Consider the following 27,514-nt stretch of genomic DNA (forward strand, 5'->3'; position numbering starts at 1 on the left):
CAGAATGCATGACTGATGCTAGATATTTTACATTGAGTTAGAAATAACCATGGACAAGTCTACCAACTTGTTGAAGAGTTTCAGTAGTGACAACACATCTGGAAGTGTTGAATAGAGCAAAAAACAAGTTTAAATACACATTTCCTAGAAAATACAGAATACCCTAATTTCCAAAACTTCCCAACGTGTCACTAATCTGAGAATCAAGAAATATACTCTTTCTTTGACTTATGTTAATTGTAATCCCTCTGTACATCTACCTTAGAATAGCAACAATTTTTTTAAATGAATGCCATATTTGAATAATGTTCAAGTTGTTCACTTTAATACTTCTTAACCATAGCTGAACATTGAAAGCAGGTAGGTTTGTATTTTAAGTAGCAGTATTTGATCGCTAACAAGTGCAACTAAATCACAATTGCCTCTGTGGCCTCTGGAAAGAGGGACATATGTACAGGTCATTCTACTTTTATCTCTATCATCAGGACAAAGTCTAATCAGAAGAGAGGTTAAAGTAAACTTCTACCTAATCATGACTAAAACATTAAAGAGGCACACCTACAGTCTCAGGGCGCATTATAAAAGTCTGCCCTGCAAGCTCACAGTACTCTCAGAAGAAGAGAAAGCCTCAATGGGTCCAGTAGTTGTCTTGGTGCTGGGTCTCTCCTGTCTTCTTCTCTTTTCAATATGGAGACAGAACTCTGGGAGAAGGAAGCTCCCTCCAGGTCCCACTCCTTTCCCAATTATTGGAAATATACTGCAGATTGACATTAAAGACATCACTAAATCTTTAACCAAGGTAAGTACTCTTCATGTTTGGCCAATGTTCTCTGAAAGATATGAATGAAACCATATTTTAAATGTACTGCTGAAGGTAGAATAGCATGATTTGTTATCATAAAACAAAATCCTTGTAAAAAGTGTAACATGCTTGTGACTTTTCCAGTTTGTATTCTCATGGAATGAACTAATGTATTATGTGAGTGGGTTACTGTCTATTTTAGTCTCAGCCACAAAATTGCAAAGGTTATGGATGGCTCTCCCCATCATAGTTAGATAGTCAAATTTATGATGTTTTTTTTTTTTTTTTCCTGAAGCTCCATGGTAAGGCAAGTTCTGTGATTAAAAGTTCATTTGAAAAGCTAATATAGCAGGCTGGGAAGGTGGCTCAGTGGTAGAGTGCTAGCCTTGTATGCCTGAGGCCCTGGGTTTGATTCCCCAGCATCACATAAGCAAAAAGAAAAAAGCCAGAAGTGGCGCTATGGCTCAAGTGGTAGAGCACTAGCCTTGAGCTGAAGAGCTGAGGGACACTACCCAGGCCCAGAGTTCAGGCCCCACAACCGGACCAAAAAAGAAAAAAAAAAGAAAAACTCATATAGCATATTAGACATTGATTTTTTTTAATCATGAAAGCTAACTTCTCTGAGAAGCTGTGAGTGATTGAAAGGAACTATCTGTGAGGATGAGAGAACATAAAGACATGATACTATTTAGGGTGATACTGATGGTATCAGAGTCCCCTGGATTTTTGCTTAAAACTTTGTCTGGAGCAAAAAATGCTGCTGGGTGAGAAATTGTTTGGGAGGATGTTTCATGTACTAGAGCAGCCTCTGTGGGGCCCACCCTCTGCTTCTAATACCGATAGATCCCACACTGCACTTGCCTATAGAAACACCTGTGCTGACTTAAAACTGCAGTTTCTCTTGTTTGTCAAAGAAGTAATATTCTCATCAGTAAGAGCTTCACAGGTTATCTGAAAGCAGTAATCTGACACTGGTTAGGAGTACAAATGAGAATAAAACATATACCAAGCATTGAATGTCCAATAAACCTTATCAATGGTGCTCTAGTAATGAACTTAGAATCCACAGACCTTTGTTTTGTTCTTTGTGAATCATGACAAGCTTTCTCTGTGTTTTGATGTGAGGATGAATGATAATGGTGCATCAACTGCCTCGTCCATTGCATGGCCAATTATAAGCCATTTCTAAGTGACAGCTATAATAAACCTCCTTTATAACATATTATCTTTGCAATATTTTAAGTTATGTTGTAAGAACCAAACTAAAGCCAATTTATGACAGCTTCTAAAAGTTAACTTGTGTCAGTCCCTAATTCCTATTCTAAGTTAATGTTGCGAAGGTTGCAAAAATGAGTTAAACAATAATATGTCTGTGCAAAATTTTTTGGAACTGTTATTTAAAGTTTGCAGAACACCCCAGAACAGGATGGTTTCGAAACGCAGTCAGCAGAAGATTAACCACAGGAGATGTCAGCCTCGATGGTTCAAGCAGACATCGGCTTCCTGACCAATTAGAATCGAACTTGTCTCTAAACCATATCATTGCTGTAATTTTGTGGGTTTTGCCTTTATAAGACCAGCTATACTGTTACTCGGGGGCCCCCTCCCTTCCTCTGCTGTGTCGGGGGTACCGGACGAGGCCTGAGCCTTGGCTTGTTAAATAAACCTTGCATTTTGCAGTTTGGGTTCCCTGGTCTCTCGGTGGTTGTCGGAGGGTCTTTGGGACTTAGGTATAACAGTGTTTGCCAAAATAAAGAAGCATAAAAATACAAACATGATATCAGTTTTGCTCAGGCTCACTCTGAGGAACAAATAAATGACCTCTGTCGCTAGCATTTGTTTTCTTTTCATTTTCCAGTTCTCAAAAGTCTATGGCCCTGTGTTCACTCTGTATTTGGGCATGAAGCCCACTGTGGTGTTGCATGGATATGAAGCAGTGAAGGAAGCTCTGATTGATCATGGGGAGGAGTTCTCTGGAAGAGGCAGGTTCCCATTGGCTGAAAAAGCTAACAGAGGCCTTGGTAAGTGTACATATCCATGTATGTGTATATTTGTGTGTGGGCAGAGGATGTGTTGATAAGGAGGATGGAAAAAGAGCCAAAGCTTGGACATCCCTGTACCTGCCATCTGTTGGCTTCCTTTTCCTTGCTTGACTTCTCTATCCATGTTTCTGCTTCCCTTCATTTAGGAATTATTTTCAGCAATGGACACACATGGAGAGAGATGAGGCGCTTCTCACTCAAGACCTTGCGGAATTTTGGGATGGGGAAGAGGAGCATTGAAGAGCGTGTTCAAGAGGAAGCCCGCTGCCTCGTGGAGGAGTTGAGGAAAACCAAGGGTGGGAGCTGCTTTATATCACTATTTTAGAGAGGAATATAAAAGGCTCCATTAAGTCCCTTGTGTTTAAGAAATGGATTCTTTGTTTTCTAATCAGAAATCATGAATGTAAATTTCCTTTTTTGTTTTATGGCAGTAATTGGGGTTTGAACTCTGGGCTTTAAACTCTTGCCCACATCATGGCTGGTGCTCTACCATTTGAGCTATCCCTTCAGTTCAAGCTTCTAGCTGGTGAGACACTGTAGGTGTCATAGATTTGCAGCGATCTGTTTGCCTGGACTTGTTCCCAACCGCAATACCCAGATTTCAGCCTCCTGAGTATCTGGGTTTTTGTCAAGAACATCACATCGCCATGTAAAGGTTGCCAAAAGGGCACTCTGGCGTGGTTGAAGGGATGAGTGTTTACTGAGAGAGGGAGAGAGAAAACCTTGAGCCTCACAAAATGGAATTGGGCGGAGCCAGAGAGATTATCAGGGGAGGAGAAAAATTATATAGGGAAGGGCAGGGAGGGGGTGTGTTCACAGTGGAAGCAGAGATGATCTCAGAGGGAGCTTGAGCTGCACCCAGGCATGCCAGTTGCTTGGGTTTCAAGTGCTGGCCAGGGACTTCTAGGATTCAAGAGGAGAGAACCAAAGGAATGAGCTTCTAGCCTCTGGCTAGAAGTGTCTGGCAAAATAGACATTTTCTGTTTCTTTTCTGAAGAGTTAAGGAACAATGCTTCCCTCTTAGCATAATTGAGGGTATGTAATGTAGCCATTGCAAGATAGTGCTCGCTAATTGAACAGTGTGGTAATGACCCTGTCTACCCACAAAGATGCAACTATATGGTATGTTTATTATCATTGACATTTCAGTGATTTCTCAGTATCCATGCCTACAATTTTGGATAGTCGTGGTATGGTGTAAGATTTTATTTGCTTTATTGTCTCAATAAAATTCATTTCAAAAATTATTTCTCTGAAAATATAGTACAGTTTCTATAGGTCAACATTACTTATTTCTTCTTAACCAGTACTTTAGAATTTTATTTATGTATTTTGAATAAGTATGTGCTCTATCTGTAAAATACACACAATTAGCTATATTTCAACTATTATGATCAGTTCTTTATCCGTCTATTTTTCTCCATGTGTACTGGATTTTATGTTACAAATCTTCTGTTAATTACACGTTTACCTAAATCTACTAACCTATAGTTAACAATGGATAGAATTGTCCACTTGGATTCCACATAACCTGGCTTTTTAAATTCATTGTTCCAAATAAAATGAAAGACTTAAAATCAGATTTAATCTGTGAATGTCACACCTGCAGTCATAGCAAATCTCAACAACTTCCCAAATGACTGCCCCCTTCATAGTTATAATAAATGTTTTTCTGAGAGCTTAGACTCATTTCAATCATTAACTAGCCTACATATATGCAACTAGCCTCAATGACAGTTGTTTAATCCAAAAAACCCACGTCAATTCACAATGTCTTTAATTCATGACTATTTACTTTCAGTTTAAAGTCAGTAGCATTTTACATGTTGATGATTTGCTCATAGCCATTTCATTGTACAGAGTGCCATAAATAAAATTAATCTGTCAAATAATAGAACCTCAGAGGCAAACAAATTTAAATATATATGTATATATTGTTTATTGCAGAATTCCAAAAATTCAGCTCTGTCCATAAATTAAATTTTGTGTTTGATTAGACTTAGTGTCTACTTATTCCTTAGGGAGAGGAAATTTACTTATTAATTTTGAAATGAAAAAAAATCTCCCATTTATTAATGCTATGTTTTTGTTTGCCTTCCCTGACATTTACATTTAATAACAGGCTTAAACTTAGTTATTACTCTTTTTCCTCATGCAACATGAAAGCCTTCTGCTTTTTACCTTGGTTCATTCTAGTACTTGAACTCTGGTAAAATCTCTCTTTAGTTTCTCTACATTGGTGATTCAAAAAAGCTATAGACACTTGACATTCCATCACAGTCTTTCTCAGTTTTGTGTCATCTATAGGTTTTGGAAACAGATATATTGCTACGCTGAATGGTTGACTATTAGGTATGTAAAAGTCTTCTTTTTCCAAAATAGCATATATCTGATTGAAAGACTATCGGTAAAGGCAATTAGTATGAACTGACATTATTTTGCTTGTTGGTTTGTACTGGCCAACTCAGGTTCCAGGTTAAAGATATGCAGGTTTAATTAAAATGGGATATTTGGCTGTTAGAGGAATTTACAAGCAAAACAGAAATAAAAATTGGTAAAGATGACAAAGGCTGAGTACAGTATTTCATATGTATGTTTCATTTGTTTCTAACTCTTCAGGCTCACCCTGTGACCCCACCTTCATCCTGGCCTGTGCTCCCTGCAATGTCATGTGCTCCATTGTTTTCCAGAATCGATTTGATTATAAAGACCAGAACTTCCTGAACTTGATGGAGAAATTGAATGAGAATGCTGAGACGCTGAGCTCACCATGGATACAGGTGAAGCCAAGATCTTATCTTCCTAAGAAAACACTTGTCTTTTTTTTTTTTCAACAGACCCAAATTAAATAAAGAGCCACTAGTAAGGTGAACACTTGGACACAACAGTGCTACCTAAAGAATGGTAGAGTGCCATTCAGGAAGTTACTGCCTGTGACCACACATTCTAGCATTTTCCCTATTCTATTTTTGTAGTAGCTTCAAAGTTTCTGGTTTTATATTAAGATCCTTGATCAACTTTCATTTGATATAACTTCAGAGAAATAGATAACGGTGTAGTTCATTTTCTGCAGTTCCAAAATGAAGCATGTTGAAACTGGTTTGGGAAACAGGGAAGGAAATGATGAGAGAGAGTAGCAGAGGAGTCTAGATATATTGTCTCATCTAGATGTATTGTATAGCTGGGCCTTGTTGGCTCATAGATATACATTAGTTACTCAGGAGAGTGAGACCTGGAAGATCAGGGATTTGAGCCAGCCAGGGCAGACAAGTGTGACAGAATCCATCCCCCAAATAGTCAGCAAAAAACAGTCATGATCAAGAAAGCCAAGCAAGAGTCTGGGGCTCTGAGTTCAAACCCTGGTACTGGCAGCAAAAGGAAAAATACATTTTAGTTATATATGGGCATGTCAAAATGAGAACATTGACAGCTAACTGATGCTGAAATGGTAGAAAAACAATATAAAGTAATCAGCTGAGAAAAATGTCTAAGCGTAGAGGATTGACTCAAGTTAATGTGCTTAAGCGATTAATTTGATATTTCCCAATAAATCGCAAAGGGATTTTCCTATAAATTGCTTTGTTCAGGTCCTGATAGATGCCTAGTGGATCAGTGGATATCAGGTGCTTACTAAAAGCTTACATTTCCCACAGTGTTGTTTTGCAATCAGACATCTCATATTCATGCTATTATTGAGCAGAAGTACTTTTCCTCAGAGAGGAAGCATATTTGCAACAATAGAAACTACTAGGAATCACTGAGTAGAGTCAGAGTGTTTGCTGATTCCACTGTGATCCTAGATGATGAAGTAGTCTGGGGAGAAATGACAAAATTGAATTATAAAAATCTTCACAATTGGGACTGGGAAGGTGGCTCAGTGGTAGAGCGCTTGTCTTGCATGCATGAGGCCCTGGGTTCAATTCCTCAGCACCACATAAGCAAAATGAAAAAAGCTGGAAGTGGCGCTGTGGCTCAAGTGGTAGAGTGCTAGCCTTGAGCTGAAGAGCTGAGGGACAGCACCCAGGCCCAGAGTTAAACCCTACAACTGGACCCAAAAAAAAAAATCTTCACAATGTTTTACAGAGTTTGGCATGGCTTAAACTCTGTAAAAGTTAATAAATATGTGATCACAGAGAGGTTAGGTACTCTATCATGAGACTGTATTTTAGTGTATCCTTGAACCCCTCTCATTTTATATGTTCCATTGAAATTTCCCTTCAAGATGGAAGCTATGTGTCATTTTCATTTACAGCCAAGTTTTCTATAATATATAGGGTATTTATATGCAAATATGTTTATTAAGTTATTACTTTTGCTTTTAGATCTACAACCTTTTCCCTGATCTCATTGATTATCTACCAGGAAGTCATAACACATTACTAAAAAATTTTAATGATCTACATAGTTACATTTTGAAGAAAATAAATGACCATGAAGAATCACTGGATGTTAACAATCCAAGGGACTTGGTTGATTGTTTCCTGATTAAAAAGAAACAGGTAAAATGTCAAAAATCACATTTATTTGAATCCTTGAGCATTCTGTGACATATTAATTAGTCTGTTTTACTAGAGATGTTTAAACCATCAGACCAGCAGTGCTTGAAAAAGCAAGTTATCAGTTATATAAAGGAATCTACATTAAGCCTCCTGGGAAACTTAAAATTAATTTCTCAAATAATTAGAATACATTTACTCTTTTTATATAAAATAATATAATAAGGAGAAGCAGAATGCACATGGCAGGTAAATAGAAACAATTTTCCTGCAAAATATGTGTCATTATATAAAGATGAGTGTCATTATTATATATTGTATAGTATAGATTATGTAATTATGGTGGACTTCCTGCACATTCTCTAAGTCAGAATAGGTTTTGAAGAAATAATTTTGGAATGATTCTTAATTGGTCTTGGTTAATCTTCCTTATAACAGATTGTGAATTGTGGTATTTAAAAATATATATCACAATATTATTTTATTATGCCTTTCACATTTTTATTAACAAATTTATTGTGCAAAGGCTTCTATTGTGATTTGTTATAGATGTGTATAATGTAATTTAGTCATATTCACCTCTTCTGTTAGGTTTACTAATTCATCTTCTTTATATAGATTTTAGAGTTTTCCCTTATGTTTTTTCACATAAACATATAGAGTATATTATATAGGTAACATATATGTAAAATACATATAGATAATGCATATATAATATGTATTATATATCTATATGATATACTGCAATCAACTAAGTAAAATTGAATCCTCATTACTTACCATGGGATTACTAAAACACACTTATGACTGTCTAGTGTGAAATTAGAGCGAATTAGTGTCTGACTACACTTTTAATCCTCCCCCCTCAAATTGCATCCTTCCTCGGTTGTTTTGTCACACATTACATCTTTAATACATTGGGTATCCATAGAATTCATCTATGATTATTGCCTCCTATATTTCCCTTAAAAATATATATTAAAAAAACCTAAAAAGAGGTTGAAAAAATGTAATATAATTAACATTCATATTTTCTGTATGGGTATATTTAACAAGGATATGTATTTCTTGACTTGGTATGAATTTATTGTTGAACATGCTTTAGTTTCTACCTGAAAGCTGATTCCCCTTAGCACTTCTTGTATGGTAGATTTATTCATGACAGACTCTCTTCTCTTTTGTTTATCTTAGTAGCATTAACTTCTCCTGCAAGATGATAGCATATGAGATAAAATTAGTGCTTTAGTCCATGACATGGAATCATTAGATTTTCGTTCATTTAGATTTCCATTAATTTTTCGACATTTAAACAGTCTAGAGTATAATACTCTAAGTGACCTGCAACTATTAAGTCTCCAAATTTATTATAACAGATGGAGCTTTAATATTGGTGTTTGAACATACTACGTTAGAGTAAGTTGACCTCAAGTTTTAAGAGTAGCTGTAGTTTGATGATCATAGAAAAGTAGATATTACCTAAGATTGTTTAACTTGACCAGCTTTCAAAGCATGTGATGCTGATATAGTCAAAGGAGATGACTCTTTTCCAAGAAAGTACAAATATTGAAAGGATCCGTTTAATTTAATTGTTTTAATAACATATTACTAGACATACTACAAGTCATCTGGAGATTACAAAAGCATGATGGATTTAATGTTGGCCCAGGGACAAGTTAGAAAATGATGTATTTTGACCATTTAATGATTTCCTTATTCAACATATAAAACTGCAACCTTGTTGACAACTTGGTTTTGGGCCATCTTCTCAGTCCTTGGCACTGCTTCATCCATCCTCTCTCCTTTGTTCCAATGACAAGTTAATGTGAACACGTTTTTGTCTTCATGATTAGTGTCACTTCAGCTCATGCATTCCTAGTCATTCCTACTCAGGTTCACTAGACCACCTGACTTGGTGCTTCCCATCTGCTAACTCATTGGGTTTTGATGAGCCCATTCTCATTCCTTTTGACTCCTAAGTTTTGCTGCCTTTTAGCATTTTCACAAGCAATATTTAGCATATGCAAATGTGTGATACAAGAAGTTAAATTGCAATGAGGACCCATCCCTGTAAAACTACTATCAAGGTGCTGAGATCTAAGGATCAAATTTGAAGGCAACCTGAACATAAAAGTCGTTGACTCTTATCTCCAAATCAAACAGAAAATAGTGGGAAGTGGAGCTGTAGTTCAAGTGGTATAGCATTAGCCTTGAAGAAAAAAACTCAAGGACAATGTCCACACCCTGTTCAATAACATCAACAGCAAAAAAAGTTTAATTGCAGATTTTTCCTTCAGGCTTACAACACTTATGTCCATAATTTTCCTACTTCTAGTATTCAATTTTCTAATATTTTAATATTTAGAGAAAATTCAGTTATTAATAGCTTAAATGAATGATGAATTTCAGACCTCAAATACAGTCACAGCACCAGATCAGTGAGAGTCAGGATAGCCCAGGAGGCCTGAAGCCTTACTTAGTTTAAAGTAGTCACCATCCCACTGTCAATTGTACATTACTTTTATTCTTTTACTCTCCAACTTCATACCACTGTGAGATATTGTGAATTCACTGTCATCACATGTGCTGGTAAATAACATAATTGCATCAAATCTTAGGAGCAGGAAAATCACAAGGAGCCATCAGAATTTACTAATGAAGGTTTGACAATACTTGCAAATGATTTATTTGGTGCTGGGACAGAAACGATGAGCACAACACTGAGATACTCCCTGCTGCTCCTGATGAAGCACCCTCACATCACAGGTAGGAGTACAGGGGGAGACCTAGGTGAAACTTCGGAAAATATAGGAAAGATGCTGGTAGTATTTGCCTTGTCAGGTATGTCTCACAGCTCAACATCCTGTGCCACCACCTGAAATCAGAGACAAGTGATGAGAACACAGCAGTAGGAAAAGCAGCAAGACTCTGTCTTGTGTCTGGGTTTTCTGGCAGGTAATTGTTGGAAAACTGCTCTAGCATAAATTGACATACAATAACATATTGATTTTACACCAAAAACTCCAGCGTTTACAATGGGTTCTCCTATATATTTTTCCTCATTCTGACTATTCTAATGCTGCCATAGGCCCAAGAGATCTCTTGTCACCAATGCGTAAGTACAAGTCCTAGAAATTAATGAAGATATATGAAATAAATTCCATTCCAGAACATTTTCTAAAAGAAACTCATTAGAAAGGTATTATTGAGACAGATGCCATACCTGAAGGAATTTTAAAATTTCAGAAATCTAAGTCCATAAAACTTACGTTTGGTAAAGTTAGAATTTTACAAGGGCATCTGTGATTTTTATCTTTTACAATGTTGTTTTGTATTTATATAGTTTTAGGTGTGGAAACACTATGTAAAGGTTTAGGAAATAAGTATAAAATAATTTCAATGAGAATTAGTCCTCTCACAACAAAAAAGAGAAGAGAATACTAACCAGATAAGATGTCTACCAAAATTCTGATACTCAGAGTAGATGTAATTGTGATAAAGTAACTGAGCCAGACACATGTTGCTTTCACCTAAATGTGGTAACAGGAAAAGTTCTGAGGGAAGGAAAACCAAGCTATGTCTCCAAAATTCTATAAAGTTTCTCCCTTTTTATGTTGCCAGTCCTAGGGCTTGAACTCAGGGCTGGGCACTGTCCCTGAGCTTCTTTTGCTCAAGGCTAGCCCTCTACACTTGAGCTACAACCCTACTTCTGCCTTCTTCAGTGTATGTGGTACTGAGGAATAAAACCCAGGGCTTTATGCATGGTAGGCAAGCACTCTACCACTAAGCCACATCCCCAACCTCATAAAGTTTCCTATTTAGAAATAACAAGTATCAAAGAAGATAAAAAAGAATTTAGCAAACAGACTCTCCATGTTCTAATTCTTATCACAACTCCACTCCTCAGATGAAAAGAAAAACTCTCTCTCCACACCAAGAAAGCTCTTTCTCTCTGTACTAAGAATCTGTGCTCAGAAATTTTGGGCAAACACAGTGAAGTATAAAGTTGAGAGGCCTGAACAAACCCTCTTTTTTTATGCATAACATTTTTTGTAAATATCTTTTATTGTAAAGACACTGTACAGAGGGGTTACAGTTACATGAAAAAGGTAATGTGTAAATTTCCTATGGAGCATTGTTACCTCCTCCTTTGTTTTTTCCCCTACCATTCCTTCCCTCCCCACCTCCAACTCCTCCCTTCCCCACCCACAAAGGTGTAAAGTTGGTTTTCAACATAGTGTCTTGTACATCTCATTGTTACAATAGGTCAATCTGTATTTTTCTTCCAGCATTTTGTTATTTCCTTTCCCCTCCCCAAATTAGAAAAAATGTATATACAAGATGCAGGGTACTGGAATCAAATACAGTGAAGACAGGGGTTATACATAGAAAATAAACAAAAGTATTACATACTACATTATAAATACATTAAAAACAACAGCAAAAAACATAAAACTTCTTGTGTCCCTATCTTTGGGGTCATTTCACTTAGCATCATCTAGTATGGTCATACATACACAGTTTTTGAACTTTTGTGCTAGTCATAGACATATACTAGTTATATATAATCTATATATGTATATTATACCACATTTTTCTGATCCATTCAGCTACTGAGTGTCATCTGGGATGGTGCCATATCTTAGCTATGGTGAATAATGCTGCGATAAACATAGTTGTGCTGGTAGATTTAGTATAGCCTTGTTTGTGATTGTTTGGGTAAATGTCCAAAAGTAGGATTGCTGGGTCATAGGGGAGCTCTATGTGTAGTCTTTTGAGGAACCTCCATACTGCTTTCCAAAGTGGTTGAACAAGTTTACACTCACACCAACAATGCAGTACTGTTCCCTTTGGCCACATCCCCTCAAGGTGATGTACAACTTTTTATCTGTCTTTTTTCTTGAAATTCTTCCAGAATGAAGAACTCTAAGACCCTCCATATTTTACCAATTTGATAAAAAAAAATACTCTCCAAGTGTCCAGCAGAATAAAGGGAGAAAAGCCTTTACTCAGCATAAATTTGCAGCATTCCAGAATACCAGGGTTAGAAAGAAGATCATCGCAAGTTTCAGAAAGACACAACTAGGTCAGATATCAAGAGATGATGGGAGTGCATCAAAATTCTTAAGAGTAAAGAGAAAAGATGGGAGAGTTAGACTTCCATATCAGCCATAAACTTCATACCCCATTTTCTCTTTTTTCACACAATATGTTTTGTTCAGTTATCTCAAACCAAGTCAAAGAAAATCATGGACTCCAGAAACTAGGACAGGAAGGTTATGGGGTATTCTGAAACTCACTGAGGCTGCTACAAACTCAAAAACATCAGAACAAACCAGAAACCAATGATGCAAGGAGGGAGGGGAGACATTGAGAATGAAAGAGACATGGACAAGAGCATCAGAATTCTCACTTACTAGCCATGAATTGATAGATATTTTACACAAGTATTTGTGAATTTTCAAATAATTCTAACTCAGGAAATAGAAAATCATGAACTGACTGATAAGAAAGAAAAGGGAAGTACAATATATGGAATGCAATTCTAATTTACACCCTGGGAACAATATTTCTGAGCCAGAATGCTTGAAACTGTAAATATTGGTTCAAATACTGATACATAATATCTAGTATATTGTTGTGAATGAAGTAAGGGGAAACATACATGTTTATCTCTATGTGCCTTTTTAGATGTGGCTAAATATATAAGACAGAGGTGTGAATGCACATTTCACTCTCACATACTAGGATATCAATAAATATTCTCTAAAAGTGATTAAAAAAATCAACTGGGCATCCAGCACCAGTGGCTCATGCCTAGATTCTTATGTACTCATGAGGCTGAGATATGAGGATTGAAATTTAAAGCCAGGCCAGGTATTAGAGTCAATGAGACTCTTATCTCCAATAAACTACTCAGAAAAAAAGCCAGAAGTGGTGTTGTGGCTCAACTGATAGAGCACAAAGTGCATATTATTGAGCACAAAGAAGTTCAAGGTCAGCAGCCAGGCCCTGAATTCAAGCTCCAGGTCCAGTTTAAAAAAAAAAAAAAGAAAGCATCATTATTTAGAATATGAACATAATTTTCCAAAGCAGATTCTAAGATGCCCAAAATGGATATCATCAGAAAGTGGTTCAATAATGTGAGTAGTACTGTACATTTGTACACATGCACACACAAAGATATACACTATTTGTATAATGCTTAAAAAATACTCATTTTAAAATAAAAAATAATGTTTATTGTTTTCCTTTGAGAACTACCATTTCTTCTTCTGCATTTTTATTAGGGTACATTTATTGTTCAAATGTATTTAATGCTGATACTTCCATAGATGTATACAAATATTTTCATTTTTATTATTTAATTGCTGTACAAAGGGTTGCAATTCAGCACAGTCTTACATGCATCATAATGTGTCTGGACCAAAGTCAATCCCTATTTATAGTTTTACTTAATTATGTCCTGTTTAGTTTTTGAAATATATTCCTCTATTGATATCAACTACAGAAAAAGTAAACTCCTTTTTAAAAAGACACATTATTAACTTATTATCTATAAACTAATAGAATTTAAAAATCATTTTACTGTAAAATTATCTCTTTTATCAGCAAAAAATACTTCTGAATTTGAACAAAATGGGAATATTTTATTAACATCTTCAAAGTCATACTTAGAATGATTTATGTTGGCTAGCCCATGAATTAGCATTCATATTTGTGGAGACTTGTGAAATCTGAAGATACAAGTGAAGATAATAGTGTCCTCAAAAGTGTACTTTTATTGTTCATATTTTATTCCCTTTATTTTATAATGTTTTATTATTACAGTATTATAAGTATGTAGTTCCTATGATAATATACTTTTTACATATTAAATAAAGGTATTATACCTCAATGTAAAGTATGTTACATGTACATTAATAATTTTTTTGTTTTTTTGTGTTTTTCTTAACAAGAAACTAACCTCTATGCCTTGATGAATTCATTATAAGGCTACTAAGTAGGATGATGTGTGTACATGCTGAAGTATTAATATTCCATGGGGCATGTATTTTTTTACTTCAAAAAAATTTTTTGGTCCGGTTGTGGGACCTGAACTCTGGGCCTGGGTGCTGTCCTTCAGCTCTTCAGCTCAAGGCTAGCACTCTACCACTTGAGCCAGAGCGCCACTTTCAGCATTTTTCTTTTTTCTTATGTGGTGCTGAGGAATCAAACCCAGGGCCTCATGCATGCAAGGCAAGCGCTCTACCACTGAGCCACCTTCCCAGCCCTTACTTCAAATCTTGTTAAGATTCACTATCACAATTTATGTACTTACTGTGATCAATGTGTCACTTTCCTCCTGTTTCACCATTTCTTATTATGTCTCACCAGCTAAAGTGAAGGAAGAGATTGACCGTGTGATTGGCAGGCACCGCAGCCCCTGCATGCAGGACAGGAGCCAAATGCCCTACACAGATGCTGTGCTGCATGAGATCCAGAGATACATTGATCTTGTACCCATGGCCGTGCCCCATGCAGTGACCCGTGACATTAAGTTCAGAGACTACATCATTCCCAAAGTGAGCTTCTTTTCTGCTGAGTCTCCATAGGGAGCCTGAGTTCTTGAGGTCACTGCAGGATTCCTCTCCTCCATACCACCTGAGAGAGCTGCAAAAGTCTCACAGTTGGCTGGTCAGGAGAGGTTGTGGTATAGCAACATTGGGGTTGTATATCCATGCAGAATTATCCTTGGTCTCCCACACTGTGAATCCCAACTTTGTTATGCCCCTTAAATTCTTTTTGTTTTAGAGACTTCTCCTTGTTCTTCTTGTCTTTTTTTTTCCTCCACCACCACCTCCTCCTCCTCCTCCTCCTCCTCCTCCTCCTCCTCCTCCTCCTCCTCCTCCTCCTCCTCCCCCTCCCCCTCCCCCTCCCCCTCCCCCTCCCCCTCCCCCTCCCCCTCCTCCCCCTCCCCCTCCTCCCCCTCCCCCTCCCCCTCCTCCCCCTCCCCCTCCTCCCCCTCCCCCTCCTGCTCCTCCTCCTCCCCCCCCTCCTCCTCCCCCTCCCCCTCCCCGTCCCCCTCCCCCTCCCCCCTCCCCCTCCTCCCCCTCCTCCCCCTCCCCCTCTTCTTCTTTTGGCTATGCTTAGTTTTTGTATTTCCAAATGAATGCAAAAGCTTGTTATTTTTCAATTTCCCAATATGTTCTGCTATAGATAAATTTGGGGGGAAATGTTACCTTAATTTCTTCAATTCACGAATGAGTCCTGCTTCTAATTTACCTAGTTATTTACTTTAGTTTCCAAGTAATATTTTGTTTTCAAGATCGATTACAAATATATTTATAGACTTTCTCTAAATACATAGCATTTTCACTATTACTGTTTTATTTTTTCATTGGCTTGGTGCTTGTTGGCCTGTTCACTGTCCATGAGCTCATTTGCTCAAAGCTAGTGCTCTACCAGGTTGCACCACAGTTCCACTTCCAGTTATCTGGTGGTTAACTGGAGATAAGAGACTCATGGAGGGCTGGGAAGTTGGCTCAGTGGTAGAGCGCTTGCGTTGCATGCCTGAGGCCATGGGTTCGATTCCTCAGCACCACATAAGCAAAAAGAAAAAAGCCGGAAGTGGTGCTGTGACTCAAGTGGTAGAGCGCTAGCCTTGAGCTGAAGAGCTGAGGGACAGCGCCCAGGCCCAGAGTTCAGGCCCCACGACCGGACTCAAAAAAAAAAAAAAAAAAAAAAGAGACTCATGGACTTTGTTGCCTGGGCTGGCTTTGAACCATAATCCTTAGATCTCCTGAGTAGCTAGGATTACAGACATGAGCCACCAGTGCCTGGCTTGATTGTTATTATTTTTATGGTGCCTTTGCTATCATTTGTACCTGATATATAGAAACATAATTGCCTTAATCATTCTGATGAACTCATAAAATATGAACTCATGAAATTTACTAGTCATTGCTAACGAATTCTCTGTAGATTTGTTTGGAACTTTAGGGTGCATGACCATAATATCTGCTTTAATATTTTATACTTGCTTTTCCAATTCCTGTGCCTATAATTGTGCTTTATTGAATTTTTGCACTGGCAGCCAGGATGGTATAAACAAAATAGATTTTAGTGATCATTTTTGTTTCATTATGATTGGCAAAAAAGATTTCAAGCTTGGTATTTCATAGTCAATTTTGATATCTTAAGTAGATTAAAAAAATAACAGTAGGGAAATTTACCCTATGTTCTTACTTATGTATGAATTTTGAACATAAACATGGTAATATTTTGAATAAGATCTATTCTCTGTAATGATTCTTCTTCTTTGAAAAGTTTTAATTATACAGGTGATGTGCAGAGGGGTTACAGTTACATAATTCAGGTAGAGTAGGTTTCTTCTTGGACACTGCCACCCCTTCCTTGGCTCTCTCCCAGTTTTTCCTTCCCATTCCCATCCACAGGTTGTATAGTTCATTTTGAACATAGTGTCTGGTGAGTGCCACTGCTGCATTTGCTCACCCTTTGTCCCTCCATTTCTGTGCCTCCCCTTACACTCCCAAAGAAAGATAAATGAACAAACAGAACAAAGAGGAAGAAAACAAAAAACAGCAAAAGAAGGAAAAAACCCACATTTTCATTTCCTGGAGTTCATTCCAATAAATATTTCTTTGTATGATCAGATGCACATAGGCATTGAACCTTTGTGCTCTCCCCAAAGTATCCTCCTGTGGTCTCACAGTGTGAATGCCTCGGTTTCTTCTTTTTATGTGTTTAAAATTTTAGTGTGGTGCTGTCTTAGGCAGCATACATGGTAAAAAGAAGCAATACAGAGAAGATTAGCATGGCCCCTGCATAAGGGTGACTCAAATTTGTGAATCATTCCATATTTTTATCAAAATGGACACCAGGCAATGGAAACATTGGAGTAGGGACATTAGGGGCACAGGAATGGAGGAAGGTCTGATAAGCAAATGCAGTCATTGTATTCTAGATGGGTAGTTGTTGACCTTCTATTGCTTTATGCCCTTCTTGCTTTTAAGGTTTCTGCTGTTGAGAAGTCTGGTATTATGCTGATGGGCTTGCCACCATAGATGACTCATTGCTTTTCTTTGGCAGCTGTCAGTACTCTTTACTGTTTCTGAACATTTAATGTAACTATAATGTGTCTTGGAATGATTCTTTTCTGATATGACCTGTTTGCTGTCCTAAAAACTCTTGTACCTGGATTGTTAAAGATTGAGGAAATAGTCTCACATAATTTTATTGACTATGTTTTGTATTGTTTTAGCATGGGCCTTTTCTTCATCCTCTATGTCTATGTTCCATAGGTTTTACTTTTCAAATTTCCCAGGTGGGCTTGTATAATCATTTCATACTTTACTTTTCACCTAGTTCTTCATCTGACTATTCTAATATATCTACATTTTCCTTGATCCCTGATATTCTGTTTCAATCTGATACACTCTTTTGATTGTTTTTATGATTCATATAGTTTTTCATTTCTAAAATTTTAGTTTAACTATTTTTTTAGTATTTATTTATCTTTATTGAACTCCTCATTTATATATATTGCATTGTTTGTCTTACTTCATTCAGCTGCTTATTTGTATCCACTTCAAATTCACTCATTTTTTATACTTGTTCTTTTTATTGTATTGAAATCATTTTGTTGAAATAATTTTTCTTGTAGTCATACTTTTGAGTTCCTGGGGCTTTAATCTTCTTCAGTATCCTTTATGTCTATTGGTATAGAATTGTTAAAATTAGGCGATACTTATACTTGCCTTTTTCAATACATTCTGTGTTGATATTTATTGGTTTTGAAGCCAGTTCACTGGATGGAAGTCTTCATTACTTATAGACCAGAAGATTGAACTAAGAATATTTTCATTGTATCTGTCACTGCTTTAACTATTTTTTTTATTGTTCATGGGGCTTGAACTCAGAGCCAGAGCACTGTCTCTGACCTTTTTCTCAAGGCTACTGGTTTACCATTTAACCACAGTGCCACTTCTGATTTTCTGGTAATTGATTGGAGATAACAGCACCATGGGCTTTCCTGCCTGAACTGTCTGTGAACTGTAGTCCTCAGATCTCAGCCTCCTGAGCATCTAGGATTACAGGTGTGAGCCTCTGGCACCTGGTTTTATATACATACATGCATACATATATCTATATATCTACATATGTGTGTATAGATTTATATAGATCTATATATATATATAAATTCATACAGAGCTTGGTATATATGTATAGATCTATGTATATATAGATATAGCTATAGATGTCTCTATACATATAGCTACATCTATATCTATCTAATTAGCTTATGTTATCTGTATGTATTGTTCCCAGGGCACATCCATACTGATATCACTGACATCTGTGCTGCATGACCCCAAGGAATTCCCCAATCCTGACAAGTTTGACCCTGGCCACTTTTTGGACGAAAGTGGCAACTTTAAGAAAAGTAACTACTTTATGCCTTTCTCAGCAGGTAATAAATTTCATTTCCATACCTCAGGATAACTTTGGGGGGAATGTCAGTGGGAACTTATATAAAGCCTCCTTGGGGCTGGCGTATATCCCATAAGCTCCGGATTAGGAGCAGCACTCTCAATGCCCTTGCACTTTCCTGTTCATGATGCATCTCCACTGTTTGATCAGATTAGTGAGACCTCAGTTTCTCTGTGCATTTCTTTCAAGTTCAACAAGGTAAAGCAAGCAATTCTGGCATTCTCTCTTTACATATATCATAATGATCTCTTCCTAAACAGTAAAACTTATTTAGACTGCCCTCACTCACAATGAGACAGATGATCTCATCAGAGGTCACTCCCACATCTTTTTGTGGCATTTGTCACCCCCCAGGCTTCTCTATAGAATGAATCTCTCCCAATATACACAGAAGAACACCAAAGGACAGTGAGGGAAGATCATCACAGATGACAAGCCATGAGGATTTGTGGGTGGAGTATTAACCCATTTGTCACGTTCTTGAACTTGATTATTAAACAGAAAATGGCCTAAGCAACATTTTAAGACATTTAAGGTACTTCAAAAGGTGCAGAGTGTAGATGGAAGACAGAGTAAAACATTTTTAAGAAAGTCATGAACCACAGGAACAGAACATTTACTCTTAACAGTGTCAGAAACTGTGAAATAATCCTATGGACATATCAGCAATGTATGATAGATATCCCACAATGATCACAGAGCACTCAGCTCTTCTTTCAGTCTAAGACATGTGTCTGAATATTGTATCCCCACACCTGCAGTATGTGTGCTGTGTGTCTGACCAGGGAGCAGCCTTCCTTCACTGACGCTGTGACTTTTTATCTTTTTTGTTTGTTCCTTTATTGGTTTGTTGTTTTTTTTTAATTGTCAGTTGTGGGGCTTGAAGTCAGGGTTTCGGCCCTGTTCCTGACCTATGTTGCTCAATGCTAGCATTCTCCCACTTCAGCCACAGCTGTACTTCTGCCTTTTGGTGGACAATTGCAGGTAAGAGTCTCAGGGACTTTCTTACCCCAGGTTCACTTCTAATCACGATCCTCTGATCTCAGCCTCCCGAGTAGTTGGATTGTAAACATGAGCCACTGCACCCAGCTAACGACCTGACCTTCGATATCTGTTTCACATCTGTCATATAGATATCATGGGGAAAGGCAGTGATCTCTCTTCAAAAATTCACTTTTTTTTACACAAAGGGAAACATTTTAAGTAATGAGAAAATTATGGCTTCAAATGATTTGAGTGTCAGTGACAATCTGAATATGATATTTGGGAAGCTGAATGAAGGCAAGATTTTATGGTTTGATGGACACAAAGAGCACAAGAAAGGACATGAAATGTGGTCTGTGTCTTGATGTCTGTAGGGAAATGTATCATAGCCAAAAGGAATTTCATGATGTAGTACTTAAACTTTGTAATTTCATGTAGGCTGATAAAATGGACAGTTGGGCTGTTAATATTAAAATGTAAAATGTGTTCACTATTTTTCTGGGAACAGTTCACATCAGCAATATGAATAGGTTTTCTTAGAAAAACACAGATGTCTCTAGAACATACAGTGTATCATTGAAACCTGAGACCCAAAATCTTTATAAATCGATAATGAATACTTGATTAAAATTGTAATAAATCAAAATCAATTATTATTTTAATTTCTCATCAACATTTTATAAAGGAATTATTAGCATCCCCATTTAATATTTGAAGAAACTAAGGCTCAGATATTTTACTAACTTACCCCACATGGGCTGTTAATGATGGTGTCAAGATTTGACTTCTGAGTTGACTTGGAAAGCAGTATTTCCTACCATTATCTTTATATGTGATGAATTCAACTTGGAGTCATGGGTAGGTCTATGTCCTACATATTTATTACTCTATAGATAGAAAGGTTTAGAGGAAATCCCAAAATATGATCAGAGGCCTTTCTGATTAGTAGGGATAATACTAAGAGAGAAGGAATGGGAGTAAACATCCAGGTTGAAAAAAGGAAAAAATTAAGATTGGGAGCTAAAAGGTCTTCCAGAATTATGATCCTTTCCTTTAGCAGGGAACATATTAGAATAACTGACATAATAATTTGGCAATCCCCAACCAAGCATAGAGAAAGAGTAAAGAGGGAGGAGAGGAGGAAAATTTTTTTTAAAGAGCATTTATCATGTAAAAATTCTTAATAAAATGCTTACATGAAGTTGGTAATCTGTATTCTTAAAATATAATTTAGTTTGGTATGATTTTCTTTGGATTTGTTTTAGAGAGGATCTTAAAGATGTAGCCCAAAGTAGTTACCAACTCAGGATTCTCTCTATTAGTCTCCTGTGCTAGACTTACAAGTTTGTGTGTGCCTGTGCTGCCATTCTCAGATACTGTATTAGTGAAGATTACATATTCCCCGGTAACTGAACTGCTTTCCTGCTCTCTGTGCAGGTAATTCACTGAAGGCACATTGACACTTTCTTTTACCAGTTAAAAATGCAATTCTTCACACTCTCACACTTACATACATGGAGTCATTTCCTGCTTTGACTTGTTTTTGTTTTACAAAAATTTCAGGCAAACGGATTTGTGTTGGAGAGGGCCTGGCCCGCATGGAGCTGTTTTTATTCCTGATCACCATTCTACAGAATTTCAACCTGAAACCTCTCGTGGATCCACAGGACCTCGATACCACTCCAGTTCTGAATGGGCTTATCTCCTTGCCACCATCATACCAGCTGAGCTTCATTCCAGTGTAAAGAAGAGCTCTGCTGTCTGGCTTCAGCTGTGCAGCAATCTGCAGTTCCCTCCTCTGAGCCATCACTCACCAACTTCCCCTGCCAGGAATGCTTTCCTGTCCTCCCTCCTCACATCAGCTCTCTCCCCTCCCCCCAGATCCAGGAAGATCTGTTCTCCATTTTGGAGGGATTCCTGTGTCACTGCACTATCACATCTATAGTCTCTTATGCTTTATAATAGTTTTATTCACCACTTCCTGTTCTAATATTTTTCTAATGTTGATTTACTAATAGGCTAGTGTGACAAAACCAAAAAATGATTACCATGTGATAGGTCAGACTGCTTTCTCTTTATATTATCCTTAATAACTATCATGCCTTTGATCATTCTTGGACTGTCCTACTTTGTTCAAAATTCAGTGAAGCAATGAAACAAACTAGAGTCCCATGTTGAACCCATTCTAACAAGCACTGGGAATGGAAAGGGGGATATGGTAGGAAAACTCTTTGATGATGTCATCTGTCATATCTGGGGATGCAGATTTAATGAACAAAAGCAATGTCCACAAGTGTCTCTTCCTGAGGAAAATATTGTAAGACACAGACATACAGAGAATAACGTAAAAGGCTAGTGTTCATGTCTTTATTTTTGTGTTAGTGTAAAAAAAAAAGAAAAGAAAAGAAAGAGGGAAAGCCGGTGGCCTGTGGCTCACACCTGTAATCCTAGCTACTCAGGAGGCTGAGATCTGAGGATCGAGGTTCAAAGCCAGCCCAGGCAGGAAAGTCCGTGAGACTCTTATCTCCAATAAAGCACTAGAAAACCGGAACTGCCTCTGTGGCTCAAGCGGTAGAGCATTCGCCTTGAGCTGTAGAGTGCAAGGACAGCGCCTAAGCCCAGAGTTCAAGCCCCACAACCAACAAAAAAATAAATAAATAAAAGTAAAATTTTCTTGTCAATTGATCTTTGCAACTGAAAGCCAGATATGAGTTTATGTTTTTATATTGATAATCATATGCTCCATTATTTTTATTTATGCACATCAATTGCACATTTTGAGATGTTTCATACCTGCATACAATTTACTTTAACCATACCAGTTTTTCCTTCACTTTTGGAAGTACTAAGTTTTAAATTCGGGGCTTTGTTCTTCCTAGACAAGAACTCTATTGATTGGACTATATCCTGCATCTGTCTTTCTACTTTGTACACATTGTTTTACACTCGACATAAATGTGATGACAATTATAATAAGGGCACTGAAATCACTCCTCCCATTTCATTCTTCAAACTTTCACAATTGTGCATTAACACACAATTTTCCCTTCCTTCTACCTTGCTATGCATCACATGAGAACTACTGTCATTCTTCACCAATGCTGGACTCATTCACAAGAGGAAGCCCCTTGGCCCAGGATTTATTTATTTTTGTAAAGATGCTGTACAGAGGGGTTACTGTTACACGGGAAAGGTAATGAGTATATTTTGTGTCGAACATTGTTACCCCATTCGTTGATTTACTCCTACTATCCCTTTTCTCTCCCACCTCCCCCAATCCTCCTTTCCACAGAAGTTGTAAAGTTCTTTTCCAACAGTGTCTTGTGACAGGGGTACCCTGTGTCCTCGTTTCAGCATTTTGCCATTCCCCATCCCCAAATTATGTAAAAGTATATACAAGATGCAGGGTACCAAAATCAAATACACTGACAACAGGGGATATATCATAGGGGGAAGAACATACCAAAGAAACAAACAAAAAAAAAATCACACAGTACATTAAAAACAACAACAAAGAAAAACCTCTTGTGCCCATATCTTGGGGTTCATTTTGCTTAGCCTCATCTTATATGGTCATATGTACATACGAATTTTTAATCTTATATATTTGGGCCTAGATGCATACACCATCTGTACATATATCAGTGAATCATTATGCCTGTTTATATATACAAGATGTATTTATACAGGACATAAGCATAAATTATACATGGTTTTCCATAAAATTGTCTCACTATAAGAGTATATTGACCATGCACTGGAACCTCATGGCTATAATCCTAGCTACTCAGGAGGCTGAGATCAGAGGATTGGGGTTCCAAGCTAGCCCAGACAGGAAAGTCCATGAGAATGTTATCTCCAATTCATCACAAATATACCAGAAGTGGTGTTGTGGCTCAACTGATAAAGCATTATCCTTGAGCAAAAAGCTCAGGGACAGTGCCCAGGCCCTGCATTGATCCCGAGGACCTGCTACTCAGCCCCTAAAAAAGCATTTTGTACAACTTGCTGTTTTCCTCTTGAAAAATATGCCACTCAAACTTTCAAGATATGGAAAAATTAGATATGATTGTTTGATATTTAAAATAATACACGAAATAAAAAATTATATTTATGGAACCCATGTTTTTACTTTTGGTGGAGTAGGAGTTTGCACTCAGGATTCCATCCTTGGTTGGCATACTGTCTTTGGTGTTGTTCTACCACTTGAAACATCCCTGTAGCCTGATTCACTAGTAATTTTGGAGATGGAGTGTCATGTACATGTCTGCGGGGGCTGGCTTCAAACTGCAATCCTCTAGATCGCAGCCTTCTGAGTAGTTAATAATACCGGCAAGTGCCACTGGACCCAAGCTCCATGTTAGGTTTTTAATAATTGTATACACTATACAGTATTTAAATCAGGTAACTAGATATATTTCTTGGAACATGCAGTATGCCATATATCATTTATCTATTGTAAAACTCTTCAAAATCCTTCTTTGCATCATGACATGAAGAGAAGAGTGGGAATACTCATAAGGAATAAGGTAGATAATCTACAATAGAGCCATCAAATGTAGTTCATCCAAAATAAAAGATTTTGTTCTATCAGTCCTGAACTAGATTGCAATGGCTTAGAGTTCAGAGCTCTGTGAGTTGCAAACATTATTTGATGAATGAACTCAAAAAGTTACTGCTTAGTTTTGTTCTGGAAAAAGAGTTCATTCATCATAAAGTATTTACAAGTTTTCAAGATGAAAAACACAAGGTGGTCTTAACCCTCATTTTAATCAATGGATACTACCATTATAAAATTCTTATTTGTTTTGAAAGTCAGTGATTAATATGAATATTGAAAAACAGTACAAACTGAGAGAACTTTTAATTTGTTTTAACTGAAAGTTTTAACTACGTAGCATCTTGTGAGACTTGGGGTTTATGGGTTATGACCTCATCTCTAGTCCTTGTAGTGGTATATCCTAATCCAAAAAATGAGGCCTGGGTTATAACACGGAAATGATTCTTTTTTAGCCAAAGGTAGATTGAAGGTAGCATGCAAGTGTCTATATGTATTATTTGTGTGTGTGTGTGTGTGTGTGTGTGTGTGTGTGTTTGTGTGTGTGTGAGTGTGCTGATGAACAGGGCCTGGGTAGTGACACTGGGCTTTTTTGTTCAAGGCTAGCACTCTACCACTTGAGCCACAGATTCACTTGTGGTTTTTTTGGTGGAAGATAAGCTTCCAAAGGTTAACTAAGGGTCCAAACCAGGCCCAGGGCCACCTGCACTTCCCCGCTTCTCTTCCCATAAGAAAGCCCAAAGAATAAAGTTAGAACCATGACACACTAAAGAAGGATCCCCACTACACGGTGTACTAATTCTTAAGAAAACAGAACGAGACAAGATCAAGACAGAAACAGAAAAACCGAAGCCTGCTGTTAAGCAGGACCTACCACCTCAGCAGTTCCCCAAAGTCCCTACAGTATGAGAGCCAGATGAGCAGGCCCTGAATTTAAACTTTAGTATTGTGAAACGTAGGAAAAAATAGCATGGTCATAGTATATGGACACACGTATGAAGCATCTCAAATTGTACAACTGATGTATGCCAATAAATATACTAGAACAGGTGATTAGTAATATAAAAACATAAACTCATATCTGGCTTTCAGTTGGAAACATCTGTTGACAACAATATTACAGTTTTTATTTTGTATTCACACTAATGCCAAGCAAAGACACGAACCCTAGTTTTTAATGTTTATTCCTGTCTATGTCTGTGTCACAGAATATTTTCCTCCAGGAGGAGCTGCTTCTGCTCATTGCTTTTGTTTATTGAATCCACATCTCCAAATCTGACAGGTAACATAACCAAGGAGTTTTCCTGCCATCTTCCCCTTCCCATTCCCAGTGCTTGCCGTAATGTGGACAACATGGCACTCTACTTTGTTTCATTGCTTCACTGGATTTTGAACAAAGTAGGACAGTCCAAGAATGACCCAGGCATGAAAAATAATATTTATTATGGTTAATATAGAGAGAAAGGAGTCTGAGTTGTCACATGGTAATCGTTTTTTGGTTTTGTCATACTAGCATATTAGTAAATCAGCATTAGAGGAGTGTTAGCTTGTGGGGTGTTGAATAAGACTAGTATAAAGCACAGGGGACTATAGATGTGACAGTGCAGTGACACAGGAAACCATCCAAAATGGAGAATGGATCTTCCTGGATCTGTAGGGAGAGGTGAGATGTGAGAAGAGAGGACAGGAAAGCATTCCTGGCAGGGGAAGTTGGTGAGTGATGCCTCAGAGGAGGGAACTGCAGATTGCTGCACAGCTGGAGCCAGACAGCAGAGCTCTTCTTTACACTGGAATGAAGCTCAGCTGGTATGATGGTGGCAAGGAGATAAACCCATTTAGAACAGGAGTGGTATCCAGGTCCTGTGGATCCACGAGAGATTTCAGGTTGAAGTTCTGTAACATGGTGGGTAGGAAGAAAAACAGGTGCATGCAGGCCAAGCTTTCTTTAGCACAAATCTATTTGTCTGAAAAAAGAATTTTTTTCTGCTCATGGGGCCTGAACTCTGGGCCTGGGCGCTGTCCCTCAGCTCTTCAGCTCAAGGCTAGCACTCTACCACTTGAGCCACAGCGCCACTTTTGGTTTTTGATCATTTTTTCTTTTTGTTTTTTGCTTATGTGGTACTGAGGAATTGAACCTAGGGCCTCATGCATGCAAGACAAGTGCTCTACCACTGAGCCACCTTACAAGCCGTGTCTGAAATTTTGGTAAAAAAAAAAATTCAAAGCAAGAAATGACTGCATGTATGTAAGTGTGAGAGTATACGGCATTTCATTTGTAACTGGCAAAAGAAAGTGTCAATATTTTGTTCAAAGATTACCGAATGCATGGCAGATATTTGTCTACTAACACGTAATCTTAACTAGTACATCATTGAACTATTTTTTTTAATCTGAGATGAGCAGTACACACCTGTAATTCCACCACAAGAAGCTACGACAGAAGAATCTTGAGTTGATAATCCATTTGGGCTATATATTTAAGATCCTGTCTTTAAAAAAAATCAAAGGCAAACTACACCAAACTAAATTATATTTAAAAGAAAAACAGATCACCATCTTCATGTTAACCTCTTATTAAGTATTTCTACATGATGCATTCTTTTCAAAAATTTCCCTTCTCCCTTTCTCTGTTTTCTCATTCTCTGTATGCCAATTTGGAGGGTGCTGAATTATTAAGTCAGTTAGGTTCTCTGCTAAAGAGAGGAGTCATACTTCTGGAATATAATTAAGCTTCCAATCATATATTTTCCCCATGGTTGAGATGAGGATTTAATATGATTTGTCCTCAACCTGTAGGCTTATTCCCATTCTTTCTTTCTTAGTATTGTCCCTACTTACCAAGAAGGCCTGTGACCATGTACTTTGGGATTTCCTCCAAACGTTTGTATCTATAGAGTAATATACATGTGGGGTAGAAGACATAGATCTACCTGACACTCCAAGTGGAATTCATCACTTGGAAGTAGTGGTGAGAAACACTGCTTTCCCAGTGAACTTAGAAGTCAAATCTTGACTCTGTCACTAAGTACCCATTTGACTGAGTTACTTAAACTATTAGAGACCTCGTTTCTTCATATAATAAATGGTGATGCTAATAATTCCTTCATGAAGTGTTGGTGAGAAATTAAAATAATAATAGATT

At 37.5% G+C, this 27,514-nt stretch overlaps 2 protein-coding genes and 1 non-coding gene across 3 annotated transcripts; 2 read left to right on the forward strand and 1 right to left on the reverse strand.

Moving 5' to 3' along the window:
- LOC122115690 (cytochrome P450 2C25-like) overlaps positions 1-27,514 on the reverse strand; it is a 451,891-nt gene that overhangs the window by 119,465 nt on the left and 304,912 nt on the right.
- LOC122115688 (cytochrome P450 2C5-like) lies at positions 622-21,595 on the forward strand. Of its 2 annotated transcripts, none has more exons than XM_042689101.1 (9): positions 622-799; positions 2,661-2,823; positions 2,991-3,140; positions 5,464-5,624; positions 7,167-7,343; positions 9,956-10,103; positions 14,715-14,902; positions 18,669-18,810; positions 21,378-21,595. In XM_042689101.1, the coding sequence occupies exons 1-9, from the start codon at positions 632-634 to the stop codon at positions 21,557-21,559; spliced, it is 1,479 nt and encodes a 492-aa protein (XP_042545035.1). In that variant the 5' UTR covers positions 622-631; the 3' UTR covers positions 21,560-21,595. The 2 variants fall into 2 exon arrangements, with proteins under 2 accessions (XP_042545035.1, XP_042545036.1); XM_042689102.1 differs by having other exon boundaries at positions 9,962-10,103.
- LOC122116057 lies at positions 17,102-17,204 on the forward strand. The gene has a single exon (XR_006148874.1). It is a non-coding gene; the product is annotated as a U6 spliceosomal RNA (small nuclear RNA).

The sequence above is a fragment of the Dipodomys spectabilis genome, unplaced genomic scaffold (assembly GCF_019054845.1).
Source record: "Dipodomys spectabilis isolate Male_0828 unplaced genomic scaffold, ASM1905484v1 ptg000125l, whole genome shotgun sequence".
Taxonomy (NCBI): Eukaryota; Metazoa; Chordata; class Mammalia; order Rodentia; family Heteromyidae; genus Dipodomys; species Dipodomys spectabilis.